This window comes from Pseudopodoces humilis, chromosome 1, assembly GCF_049639895.1.
Source record: "Pseudopodoces humilis isolate 2021_Gansu_Grassland_sample_001 chromosome 1, ASM4963989v1, whole genome shotgun sequence".
Taxonomy (NCBI): domain Eukaryota; kingdom Metazoa; phylum Chordata; class Aves; order Passeriformes; family Paridae; genus Pseudopodoces; species Pseudopodoces humilis.
This window is the reverse complement of record NC_142200.1, coordinates 149776541-149790501: the sequence shown is the minus strand read 5'-3', so window position 1 is coordinate 149790501 and position 13961 is coordinate 149776541. Positions and strand designations below refer to the sequence as shown.

The window sequence follows — 13961 nt, the reverse complement described above, 5'->3', positions numbered from 1 at the left end:
GCTACCTCTCACTCCTGTGGGATGAGCCTCAAAAATGCTCTATCACCATTCTACCTCCCTTTATTGCCACCTTTTATCAGCCACGGGGAGCTGGCAATCATTTGAGGAGCAGGTCAGCTGTAAATGGCACACGGGCATCACGTGCCTGCCGAGGGGCCACTGTGCCCAGCCATGGCCACCGTGTCCCTGCCTGGGCCTCCTGCCCAAACCAGCCAGAATGGCACTTGCCATTTGTCACCGCAGTCCCTGCACTGCCCTGAGCTCCACGTGCCAGGCACCCTCTGACATGTGGCCTTCTGTGGTGACAAGGGACATCTGAGACACCTCCTTTGGGCTGCTCTGGTTGTGGTTTTCACTCTGGTTTTCTGAGGGAGGGAAAGGGGATTGAATGAACTTGTGTCCCTCTTCTTCCTCCCACTACTTTGAACCTGTGGATTGAGTTTCAGTAATGCTGGGGAAGGAATGTCTTAGTAGTGCCCATCCCTTTCCCTTTCCCTTTCCCTTTCCCTTTCCCTTTCCCTTTCCCTTTCCCTTTCCCTTTCCCTTTCCCTTTCCCTTTCCCTTTCCCTTTCCCTTTCCCTTTCCCTTTCCCTTTCCCTTTCCCTTTCCCTTTCCCTTTCCCTTTCCCTTTCCCTTTCCCTTTCCCTTTCCCTTTCCCTTTCCCTTTCCCTTTCCCTTTCCCTTTCCCTTTCCCTTTCCCCTTTCCCTTTTTCCCTTTCTCTTCCCCTTCCCCTTTCCCTTCCCCTTCCCCTTCCCCTTTCCCTTCCCCTTCCCCTTCCCCCTCCCCTTCCCCTTCCCCTTCCCCTTCCCCTTCCCCTTCCCCTTCCCCTTCCCTTTCCCCTTCCCTTTCCCCATCCCTTTCCCCTTCCCCCAAAGGCCAGTGGGACTGTGGTTTCAGTTTGGATATTGGTGTGGGTTTGATCTTTAGCTTTGAGGCAATTGGTGACTCAATTATTTCACTCCATGTTAATATGATGCCAGATTTATTGTTTATTTTCTATGCTCCAGTTAATTTCCAAGAATAAATTTCATTTTGGTCCTATGAGATATCCACACAGATTATTAGTTTTATGTAATTTAAATTATCTAGGTTATATTTTAACCTCTTCTAGAGTAAATTTATTTGCCAGCTGGTTACAATATAATGATTAAATAACCTTCCTGGCTTTACCTCCAGTTTATTTCTTTCTTCACGTCTCTTTAAAATGTTATTTTAAAGCTCTGTATCCTGGGGCTTCTTCTTCTTGACTCAGCCTCTTGTGCTGTCTATGTTCTCTGTTTTTTGGACACAGGATAATAAGGAATATGGTTGGAAATTTGTCTGCTTCTGCTTTGGAATCTAGCAATTAGATCCATAATTAAATGAATAGATTTGGTGTTATGATAAGTGAATACTTGATGTAGATGTCAATGTACATTTTTATTGTCCATGTTTTGTTTCAGCACCTGCAAACTTTGTAAACAAAGAGAAAACTGGAGGAATTGTCAAGGCCATTGCTGGGAAACAGGCTGAGTTTGTGTCTGAGACCTCCGAGGCCAACATCATGGTGAAGTGGTACAAAAATGGGAAGGAAATCACAGCCAGCAAGAAATTCACCATGGAAGACAAAGGAAAACTGCACAAGCTTGTGGCTTCGTCTGTGACAAAAGAAGATGAAGGAACTTACACCTGCAAAATAGGGAATGACACCCTTACTTTTGATTTAAAAGTCTCAGGTAAGTTTGTACTGCAAGTGTGAGATCAGAGTCTGTGTGAGAAATGCAGCATTTTGTTCTTTAGACTCATCCTACCTTATAAATTGACAGATGTTTTGGGCCAGGGTTGCAAAACACTTTCAGAAATTCTGACCCTTGTTGTGATCCTGGTGCAAACCCAGAGTATGGGCAAATAATAGAACAATGCTGTGATTTATTTGAGTCAGCTCAAGCTTTTTCTAGGGCTGGAGCACAACCCAAAAGTGATGATGTCTGAACAGCTGGCAGCCACATCTGGCATTCTTTTAGTTCAGGGTGTGCATCATCTTAGGACTACCTCAGCCAGGGATTCAGAGTCTTTCTGTGAGAGCTGTGTGCCCTCCTTTGATAAGTTTAATTCCTGTTTAATTAAACATCTCCTGCTATTCCCAAAGGACACTGTGATCTCAGGGATCACTCCCTGTGCTACTGTAAGCGACTCCATCAGTCCGTGTCACGTGCCCATCACACAAAGCACGTGGTTGTCAGGTCAAGCCCAGAAGAGAAATGCTTGTCACCACTGCATTCCAGCCCAGGATGGAGCCAGAGTATAAAATGACACAAGAATTCATCTGTGAAACTCAATATCTGTGAAATTCAGCTGATTCGACTTGCATGTTTGTGGGAACTTTTCCTCTAAATGGGGTTTTCTGGCTTGTGCCTGGAGACTAACTTTTAACCTGGTCCTAAATTTAAGATTGAAAGCTTAAAATCCTTAAAATCCCCTGAAATCTTCTCCTGACATGTCTCCAGTACAGTGCAATTCAAGAGAAGTCACCACTGAGTGCTTGTGACCTGTAACAGAATATCCAGGTTACGGTGATGCTGTCCATGAGCTAGCTAAAGACTCAGCAAAGCTGATTAATTTTGGACAGCACTTGTCTTGAGGGATTGCTGCAGGATTTAGTGAGCTGGAGGGAGTACTTCCAGCTTCCAGCTGGTGTTTGCTCAGGTATTCACTCTGCATCTCACCTCCAGCTCTCTTCTGAGAATCCAACATTAAGCGGTTTCTCTTGGAGCATAATTTCTAGTCCCTGACTTTGCCCATTGAAAAATTGTTCTGAAAGAACCAACCAGGTTCTGCCCAAACTGACCCTTCAAAAGGCAATTTGTGCAATCTGATTTATAGTGTCTGATTAGAGGTGTCTAAGACAGATTTTAGAAGTCTTCTGGTTGTGCCTTTTTCTGAGTGTCAGGTACAGAGGAAGCGTGCAGGATGGCCTGAGCAGGAGGGCCTGAACTTTTTGCTGACCATGGGCAGGTTTGTGAATCTCACCTGTAACTCCTGAGACAAAAAAATCACATGGCTCAGGAAATGAAAACTGCTATCTGCTAAATCCTGGAATCACAGAAAGTTTGGGTTGGGACCTTAAAACCCCTCCAGTTCCACCCCTGCCATGGGCAGGGACACCTTCCACTATCCCAGGCTGCTCCAAGCCCTGTCCAACCTGGCCTTGGGCACTTCCAGGGATCCAGGGGCAGCCACAGCTGCTCTGGGCACCCTGTGCCAGGGCCTGCCCACCCTCACAGGGAAGGATTTATTCTTAATATCCCATCTAACCCTGCCCTCTGGAATTTGAAGCCATTATCCCTTGTCCCATCCCCACAAAACTTTTGCTGAACGAGGACTGAGTTACAACCCGTTAGCAATACCTTAGCTGGGGCAGCTTCCTCCTTGTTTCATGTGTCACCATAAAAATTTTCCAGAGTGCTGAGAAGCTGCCCTGCACCCTCAGGGGGTGGTCTCAGGGCAGGGAATCAATCTGCCTTGAAGGTAATAAGACACCCCAAAAACCCTGAACAGCAGGATTCTGGATGGACCACCCTGCTTTGGTCAGCTAATTGTTGAAGAATATGTCAGTCCTAATGAATGCAAATTTTAATTAAATGCTTGCCTGGCATGGCGATTATCCTTGGGGTACTCAGTGACTGAAAGCAACAGTTGCTGCTAGAAGAAATGCAATCCTGAGCTGAGGCTGGCTCTAAGTGACAGCCCTCAGCCTGCTCTTCAGGCCAGGGCTGCCCTGATGGAAGGAAAGCTCTGAAATACCTGACATGCCCATCAAATATTGCTCCTTGGCTTAGGGACACGGTGTGTCGAGGACGTTTGATCACATTTTACACCAAGGTCTCTGCCTTCACTTCATTGCCTTCACTTTTACCTTTACAAAGACACTTGCAAAGAGTGTTAATTGATTAAAATGTTGTATTACTGCTGCTTACATGGCAAATCCCCTGTGTTAATTGATTAAAATGTTGTATTACTGCTGCTTACATGGCAAATCCCCTGTGTTTGCACAGCCCATACCTGTGCTCAGGGTTTGAGCTGAACTATCGATGCAGGAACCTCAGCTGAGCTGTTTGAGCAGTTCTGAGTTCTCTGATGGGAGGATCAGTTTCAGCCAAAAGATATGAGAATATTGACTCCTATATTCATAGAATTATGGAATGATTTGGGTTGGAAAGGGCCCTAAAAACCATCTCCTTTCAACTCCTTGCCATGGGCAGGGATGCCTTCCACAGGACCAGGTTGCTTAGAGCTTCCTCCTAACTTGAATTTGGAGAATATTTTATCCATGAGATTCTCCCATGGAAAATAATTAATCCAGTAGGACTGATACTATGAACAATGAGCTGCAGGAACGGGCTCAGAAACATTTAAAAAAGGGTTCTCATCACTTCTAAGTACATTTTCTGAGACTTCCCAGGTGTTTTCAAAGCTGTTTCTGTACTCCGACATCAACAGGCATCCCCCAGAGCTTGCTTGACATCAGAATCAAGGACTGGTAAATGAAGTGTGAGCAACTTGAGGGTGTCTCAGCTTGATCTGAAAGAGCCAGGAGGATGTAGGGCAGATGAAGGGAATTTCACTGTAATTGAGAGCAATTATCTGAAGATCAGAGGGGTTTGCACCATCAGTCAGAGTGGCATAAACTGTGTGTGATAATGGAATAACGATCGATAATCACTGTATTCTAACTTTGTGTAGATAAACCGGCAGCAAGGCATAAATTGTTTTCTCTTTTCCGCTCCAGATGAAGCTGTTACTTTTGTCAACAAGCCCAAAACGACTCCAGAAGTATCAGTCAGTCCTTCTGAAAGCCTGGAGCTGGTGTGTGAGGTGTCAGCTGCGGGCGGGGCCGTGGTGTGGAGGAAGGATCAGACTGAGGTGAAGCAGGACCAGAGGACAACAATCGTCTGCCAAGGGACACAACGCAAGCTCATCATCAAGAAGGTGACACAGCAAGACCAAGGCAGCTACACCTGTGAAACGAAGGACGACAGAACAACATTCCAAGTCAAAGTCAGAGGTGAGAAAATGCCAGGAATGCCAAAGGTAAAGCAGAATTCCATGTTGAGGATCATCTCAGAGTGTGCATGGGGTGAAAGATCTCAGCCATCGTACTCGATTTTTTTGGGCAGCTTTCATAACAAGATTTTATGCACATGGTTCTGCATCCATGACTGGTTGTGACCATAAAAAAAAAAAAGATAGGAAAGGATGAAAATTCCCTCTCCTCTCGCAATTAACTGGCATGTCCACATTAAAACTCCCATAGGAAAATAGTGTGAGGCCGTAGCAGAGGGATGGATAAAGGGGAAGGTGTTTGAAGAGTTCTGATTAGATCCCACCCCTTAAACTTTGGATGGGGCTTGGAGCAACATGGTCTAGTGGAAGGTGTCCCTGTCCATGGCAGGGTTGGAGTGGGATGATCTTTATGGTCCCTTCCAACAAACCATTCCATGATTGGATGGAGAACAATGGAATTGTCCCAAGTAGGCAGAAACATAGCAATGGTTCCTGGACATGAGGATACAGGTTCTGTTCCCTTCTGATTCACTGGAATCTTGGAGAGATATTGGGAGAGAAAAAGAGAGGAGAGAGGGCTCAGACAATGCAAGCTGGTGCTCCAAGTCCTACATTTAAATCTTTCCCAAAACTGTGAGTTTTTAACATTACCTCAGAATTCCCATAAAATTCTCATTCCTGTTCACTCTTAGCAAAGCAGAGATGAAGGTGCTTTCTTGCACTAATGGCCCATCATGATATTACCTGTTAGGGCAAGTACAGTGAAATAGGAGAAACTTGATTGAAAACCAGAGAAAAGGACTGCAAAAAGCTGTGTGTGACTTTTGGGGTTTCCTTACAGAGACAGAGGCTGTGTTTACAAACAAGGAGAAAGTGAAGAAAGAGGTGAAAGCTGCACTGTCAGAAGATGCCACGCTGAGCTGCGAGGTGGCCCAGGAGAAAACGGAGGTGAAGTGGTACAAGGATGGCAAACTCATCACCTCCAGCAAGAAGTTCAAGGTGGAGTGCGAGGGCAAATCGCGTCGCCTGGTGGTGGGTCAGGTGGAGAAGAAAGATGCTGGGGAGTACACCTGTGAGGCTGCTGGCCAAAAACTCACCTTCAGGATCGATGTCACAGGTAGGAGATTGTTCATTCTCATCACAGAAAAAAGTGCCTCACTTTGGGCTTCAGTGTCTGTGAAGCCTAAATCCTCTTTGTGTAGTGATCAACCACCCATTCACTGTCACATTGATGCTGACAGCTGGACATGTTCATCCATGGGATGAATCCCCCTCAGTGCCCCTTGGTGTTTTCTGATTTCCCAGTCATGGGAAGATAGACATGTTTCCATTCCATTGTCATTTACAAGGTTAAGGTAAGGTTGTCTCCCAGATATGTAGGAAAAATAAGTCTGGAAGAAGTAGGAGAACAGGTCTCCTAGAATGGGCAAGGCTTCCATATGGATCCCAGTGGCAAATGAGATTTGGTATTTATTTGTCCGTTACATTTTGCAATAAAGCAATGGATTTCTTGTGGAGATGGGAATAAGCTGAAATCCTGAGGCACAGGATGATTTTTCTCAGAAATGGCTGATCTGTTCTCTCAGGCATGACAAAGGCCCATGTCCTGTCTGAGCATTAAAAAATACCAGAGATGTTGAAGTTGTGTTTTTCATTTGGGTTTGATCACTTTGGACAGCATCAACTTATGTGTGATTTTAAAATTACTCCTCCCACTCCGCAGAAGCAGAGGATGCATTTATCAACAAGGAGAAAGTGAAGAAAGAGGTGAAAGCTGCACTGTCAGAAAATGCCACGCTGAGCTGCGAGGTGGCCCAGGAGAAAACGGAGGTGAAGTGGTACAAGGATGGCAAACTCATCACCTCCAGCAAGAAGTTCAAGGTGGAGTGCGAGGGCAAATCGCGTCGCCTGGTGGTGGGTCAGGTGGAGAAGAAAGATGCTGGGGAGTACACCTGTGAGGCTGCTGGCCAAAAACTCACCTTCAGGATCGATGTCACAGGTGAGAGACAGATTTTGGGTTGCAATTCATTTGTTTTTCTTTGTATCTGGGTGTTTTCCCCCGTTTTCTCTGACACAGTATTAGAAAAGCTGTTAAAGTGCTTTCTGATGCTGGTCTGAGCTGCCATTTCAGTCAGGTTGTGCAGGACTGGGCAGATCTGGAGCTGACCTGTAGATATCCTGATGTCAGCTCCTCACCTCCCTGTATGTCTCCTTCTGCTGAGGTAGTGAACAAGACTTCTCACTAGCAGGCACTGGGTTAAAAGATCTCTTCCAGTTTGATCACCACTGCTGGTGTTCCTCCTTCTGTTACAGGTGTTCTTCCATGAAAATCACTGTTTTCCCTCCTCTGTTTTTGCAAGTGCTAGGACAAGAGTGAATGGCCTCAAGTTCCACCATAGGTTTGGGTTTGATATTGGAAAAAAATTCTTAGCCAAAAAGGTTGTCAGGGATTGGAACAGGCTGCCCAGTGAAGTGGTGGAGTTGCCATCCCTGGAAGGATTTAAAAGCTGTGTGGATGTGGCATTTAGAGACCTGGAAGTGCTGGGGGAGCCGTTGGACTCAATGATCATCCAAGTTTTCTTCCAGCTTGAATGATTCCGTGATTTCTTTGGTCTCAGTATCTTTTGCAAGAGGTCTGGTGAATTTTATCTCAGGCTCCAGGCAGCCATGGACATCAGCTACATTCTGAGCGATCTTTTCTGAATTGGATGTTGTAAAAGTGTTTGGCTGGTTTTTTTTTTTAATATTCATAGCACTCCACTGTCTTTACAGCCAAATCCTTCTTTTTTAGCCTTAAAATTCTTGTCTTATATGCAGAGATGATCAGAACAGGGAAGAATTTTCACCTCTGTTTTCTTATAGCACCAAAGAGAGGTTTGGCATTTTATCGGCTGTGTAGAGGAACAAGTGTGTTGGAAATCTATTGACTCCACTCTGTGTGGGGTACCCAGCCTGTGAGCTGGGGCTTTTTGGCTCCTTTTCGTTCTTTGTGTAGCTCATTCTTTGGCTGACAGAGGTGCAAGTTTCAGAGGAGGATGAGTAAGGAAGGATAAATAAGGATAGATTTGAGAGGTTTTGGTTTTCAGAGAAAATCCAATATGAACATTGAAAGACCAACATAAAAACACAGAGTAATTTGAGTTGGAAGGGACCTTAAAATCACCTTGTGCCCTGGGAGGTAGGGACACCTCCCACCATCCCGTGTTGCTCCAAGCCCCATCCAGCCTGGCCTGGAACACTTCCAGGGATGGGGCAGCCACAGCTTCTCTGGGCAAAATTGTTATAAACCAAATTCATTGTTCACTGCTGACACTGGTTCATACATTACTGCAGAGGTGTAGTCAGAAAACAGAAATTTAGTGGTTTACAAATGGATTTCCCTCTCTGAGGGAGCTGTCTGCCTCAGAAAGCAAAGGTTTCCAGCTCTCTTTCCAGCGAGGTGACCTCACGGTGGCACAGGGTAATGTGACCCCTTGCCCTGTGCCGTCAGCCTGCCTTAGCTACCGTTGCTGTATTTCTCATGGGAACAACTGTAACACGACGTGCCAGTCCAGCACTGGCTGGAAAATGATCCAGTGTGAAAGTCAGGAGGGATTATGCGTACTCGGAGTGGTTGGCTCTTCTGCAGCAGAAATCCTTCTCTTACTAGTTTATCCCAAAGTGCAGCAGGTTTCTGGGTCTTAATTTATCCTGGTGCCATTGCACTTGGAAAACTTTTCAGGGCTCCTGTACTCCAGGGCTCCACTGGTAGCACAAAGCCTTCCCTGTTTAAGGACAGGTTGAAGGTTAGATGCTCAGTGTTGGGTTTTGGGATGCCACTGCAGTTTTTGGCTTAATAGAAAAAGAATCTACTGCACACCTTGGGACTGAGCTGGACATGTAGAAAAAGAAGCTGACTCTGAAAGCTCAGTGTTTCAGGATTGAGGATATGCAGTGAAATCCGTATTTTAAATCAGTGAAAGTTTCAGGTTCTGAAAATATTTTTCCTCATTTTCATTGAAACTTCAATAACCAGTTTCACTTAAGGCTGGAAATGTCATCTGCACTGAATACTTGTTAAAATTTAAAATAAGTTTCTAAGAGAAATTATCAACTGGTGTAAGTCAATTTGGGAGTTGATTAAAAGTTTTAGTCACACTTCCCATTAGTATAAAAATGGCTTATATGAAAGGCCAAGAATGGAAAGGACAAGTGAGATGAGTCTGGAATATTCCTGCTCTGCTAACCTGACATTTTAAATACAGCCCACATCAACACAGACTTCTTTAATAACATATTAAATACGCTGCATATTCACGCTCAAAGTTGTAGATGGGTGTTTAAATATTAATTTTTTTTTGCAATCAGTTTTGAATGCAAAGCTCGGTGTGCTACCAGCTCTTTCAGATGGGGAAATGCTGCTGACATGAGCCTTTGAGGAGCTTTACATCACCCATAGACCACGTGCCTTCTAAATGACAATGGCATCTCCTCACGCCCCTTCTGCAGCCAACAAAAACAAAGGAGCTCAAATTCAGAGCCCCTGAGCTGGACTGCTGCTCTGTGTTGCTCCCTGCAGGACACCTCTCTTTCCATGGACGGTGCAGTTCATGGGAAGGCTGTGATGTGGCCCAGGACCACGTCTGGTGCCCCTGTCAGCAGTGGAGGAACTTGACCTGAGCTTCTCCTCACCCTCCCAGGCAGCTGCTGCCACTCAGGGCAGATGTGATGGAGATGGGAGAAAGTCATCCAGGAGGAGCTGAGGATGGCCCCAGGAGGCTGCAGGGAGTCACTGGGGGGAGGAAGGCAGTAGCACAGGGGATGGAAGTGGCTCAGCATCCCCCAGAACCTCCCAGGTCATGGAATCACTGAGGTTGGAAAAGCTCTTCCAGACCATGGAGTCCAAGCTGTGCCCAACCTTGTCCCTAGCCCAGAGCCCTGAGTGCCACATCCAGGTGTTCCTTGGATATCTCCAGGGATGGAGACTCCAAACCTCCCTGGGCAGCTTCTTCCAATGCCTAACCACCCTTTCCATAAAGAAATTCCTCCTGATGTTCAGCCTGACCCTCCCCTGGCACAGCCTGAGGCCGTTTCCTCTCATCCTGTCTCTTGTTCCCTGGGAACAGAGCCTGACTTCCCCATGGCTGCACCCTCTTTTCAGGAGGACAGCTTGCTGGAAAATCAGATATTTTAGGAAATAAAAATACACTTCAAATTTTATATGGTAGTTTTGTGTGTAATGCTCATCAAGTATTTTTCCATATTGAGAACTGTGTCTTTATCCTCTCTTTGGGATTGGATTACAAGGTATTTTATCAGCAACACCCAATTTTGATCTAAAATACCTGCTAAAATCCTCTAAATAAAGTGATGGTGGAAGTGGCAACTCACCGTTGTGCTATATTTGGCTCATTCCAAATGCGGGGAGTAGAAATATCATAAAGACACAAGAGAGAATTTAATCTTTATAATCCTTTGCAAGAAATATGCAAATGGGGTGATTGAGCTGTTCATGAGGACAAGTCAGAGAAGGATGATAATTACGTGGACTCTATTTTGAGGGTACATTCCTTTATTTATGTGATAAATAGAACTGCAAAGCTGTGTTACATACAAGAGTTTAATATTGAATTATTCATATTGGAAAAGACCTTTTAGATCATCATGTCCAATGGTGCAACCAGCACTGCCAAGTCCAGGATCCCGCAGAGCGTCTGCACCTCATACAAGTAAGAACTTCTTGGCAAAAGATACTTATGTATTATATATTTTCCCCTGTTATGTTTCCCTATTTCAGAGGCAGAAGATGCTTTCCTCAAAAAGGAGAAGGTGCAGAAAGAGGTGAAAGCTGCACTGTCAGAAGATGCCACGCTGAGCTGCGAGGTGGCCCAGGAGAAAACGGAGGTGAAGTGGTACAAGGATGGCAAACTCATCACCTCCAGCAAGAAGTTCAAGGTGGAGTGCGAGGGCAAATCGCGTCGCCTGGTGGTGGGTCAGGTGGAGAAGAAAGATGCTGGGGAGTACACCTGTGAGGCTGCTGGCCAAAAACTCACCTTCAGGATCGATGTCACAGGTGAGAGAATGTGCTGCATCCCTGCTTTACATCCTGAGTACTTGAAATGCATGTTTTTTATCCTAAAAAGTTGAAGGAGAGGAAAATTATGTGGTCAAACTCCATCTCAACAGTCAGTGATGGAGCCAGCACTTAAGTGGTGTTGGTTTACTCATGGAATTTTGTTCACACTGTTAGATCTGTATTTGTTTTTTACAAACTAAGCATGCAGTGGATTTCTGTAGCCCAAACTTAGGTCAGGCTGAAGATCACTGGGGAATTTTCCTGGGAATCTTGGGAAGATGTACTGATAGCAAACTGAGAATTCAGTAATTGCTGGAAAAATTAAAGGGTGCAGTAAATCTGAGCACCAGCATTCTCTTGTGAAAGCTCCTTTCTGAATCAAACTTTATTATAGAGGAAATCTTTATATTATGGCCTCTGTCAAGTGGATGGAAATGCTTAAACTGTTCTTAGAAGCAGGAGATGAGGAAACAAGCTCTTTTCATCGTGATATCAAGGACAGGTTTCAACCTTAACATCCCTCATGATCCCTGGATCTCAATGAATTTAAAGCAAATTGAAGAGTTCATACGTTAGATTTATTTTTGATCATGGCGTGGTGCAAATACCATGGAAGGTGGCTAATTTTCATTCATTAGAAAAACATAGTTCAGGGATGACAAATCTTGAGAACAGCTGAGAAATAAAATTACAGACACAGAACAAGCTCACAAAGTTTGTTTCCCAACACTCCCTTTGCTTTTGTTGGGAAAGTAAAGTGCAACTCTTGGGTTGGTTGGCAATTTAATGCTTGTCCTCTTACAGCAAACCTAATTCTGACAGATCTCATCCACCTTAGTACTGCTGGATTTTGGGATGTGTGCTGCTTTCTGCAGATTTTGAGGAAAGGTAGTGGTGGAAATGAAAGCAATTTTGGGGCTGTGTCTTGAACTACCAGAGAATGACTCCTTCACTGGCACTTGGCGTAATTCAAATGGTAAAAATTCTGTAGGTGGTGATGGCAGGGAATGTGAATGGGAAATTCAGTTCAGCACCACAATTGAAAAGGTGATGTCTGCATTTGGAAAGGCGTCTATGAATTTTCAATATCTGCCCTTGTACCGTCAATTTCAGAGGCAGAAGATGCTTTCCTCAAAAAGGAGAAGGTGCAGAAAGAGGTGAAAGCTGCACTGTCAGAAGATGCCACGCTGAGCTGCGAGGTGGCCCAGGAGAAAACGGAGGTGAAGTGGTACAAGGATGGCAAACTCATCACCTCCAGCAAGAAGTTCAAGGTGGAGTGCGAGGGCAAATCGCGTCGCCTGGTGGTGGGTCAGGTGGAGAAGAAAGATGCTGGGGAGTACACCTGTGAGGCTGCTGGCCAAAAACTCACCTTCAGGATCGATGTCACAGGTAGGAGAAGATTCTTTGTCCCACCAGTCTTATTTCTAGAGTCTTTAGAAAAATTAACATTATTTTTTAACTCTTCTTTGTGTTACACTTCAAATTTTTGAGAGTCCATCTTTAGCATGGCCTAGGATGGGTACAAATACAAGACTTATTTTCTTCATTTAGTCTTCATAAAACATTTAAAAGCCTTAAAAGAGGGAGCTGAATCCCTGGGAAATTTTGGAATCTACAGATCACTGGAGGGAAAGGGCTGTTAAAAGGAGATACTGGCTGTGCATCAGTTTCTCTCTTGGTGCAACGAGAGCAGATCTTTACCACAGCTCGTTCTCAGTGCAGGGTCCTGGTGGAGAGCCTGCCCAATGTCCATACTCCTTTTCTTTCCCTTGGAAGGGCTCGTTTCAGCCTGAGGGAAGTAATGGAATTAGGGCTTGATGTGTATCAAGGTCTTTAACGTGTTAAGAAAATGGCAGGTAAGGAAGGAAGGTCTCATGGAGGCTCATTCCAGTTTTATTTCCCTGCTGGGGCTGTAGAGAGGTAGAATGGATTCAGCTTGCCAGCTCCCTCACAGTTTCCCAATCCAATTCCAAGTGGTGTGACTGATATGTCTTCTGGGGAACAAGGGGATTTCACCATTTGGATGTGAGATGAGCTGAGCTTTTCCCCAGGTTGCACAAGAACAAATAACAGGGTCCTGGACATGTCATTGCTGGTCTAGCACCTTTCTCATTAAACAAAATGATCTAAGAAGCAGCAGAATCAGCTGTTGAAAATCAAAGAAATCAATTTTATGGGACTATAAGGCAGCACGGAACAGCTCCTTCCTCCAAAAAATTTGATAGTTTGCAATTAACTTCAACCAAAACACGTCCTGCCTTGACTGGGTCCTGCCAGATTATGTTCTTATGAACCATGGAGAGATTATTGCTGTCAAAAAACCCAAAACAGGCAAAAACACACCACAAAGTCCTTGGCACGTTCTTCTGATAGATTTAGATGTGGATTGTCATGTCAGAGGGCTTTTTTCCCAGTGTTACCCATAAGTCACGATAAGGGGATTGAGCAACATCGTATCATATTTTGCAGAAATTCTGGATTTCTCTCTCTTTCCAGAGCCAGAAGTTGTGTTTACAAACAAGGAGAAGGTGCAGAAAGAAGTGAAAGCTGCACTGTCAGAAGATGCCACGCTGAGCTGCGAGGTGGCCCAGGAGAAAACGGAGGTGAAGTGGTACAAGGATGGCAAACTCATCACCTCCAGCAAGAAGTTCAAGGTGGAGTGCGAGGGCAAATCGCGTCGCCTGGTGGTGGGTCAGGTGGAGAAGAAAGATGCTGGGGAGTACACCTGTGAGGCTGCTGGCCAAAAACTCACCTTCAGGATCGATGTCACAGGTGAGAGAATGTGCTGCATCCCTGCTTTACATCCTGAGTACTTGAAATGCATGTTTTTTATCCTAAAAAGTTGAAGGAGAGGAAAATTAT

At 45.0% G+C, this 13961-nt stretch overlaps 1 protein-coding gene across 1 annotated transcript in view; it reads left to right on the top strand.

Moving 5' to 3' along the window:
* OBSCN (obscurin, cytoskeletal calmodulin and titin-interacting RhoGEF) overlaps positions 1–13961 on the top strand; it is a 181241-nt gene that overhangs the window by 25168 nt on the left and 142112 nt on the right. The window contains 7 exon segments of the mRNA XM_088064601.1: positions 1444–1716; positions 4770–5045; positions 5886–6161; positions 6768–7043; positions 10821–11096; positions 12213–12488; positions 13596–13871. Coding sequence (XP_087920727.1) covers positions 1444–1716; positions 4770–5045; positions 5886–6161; positions 6768–7043; positions 10821–11096; positions 12213–12488; positions 13596–13871 — 1929 coding nt within the window.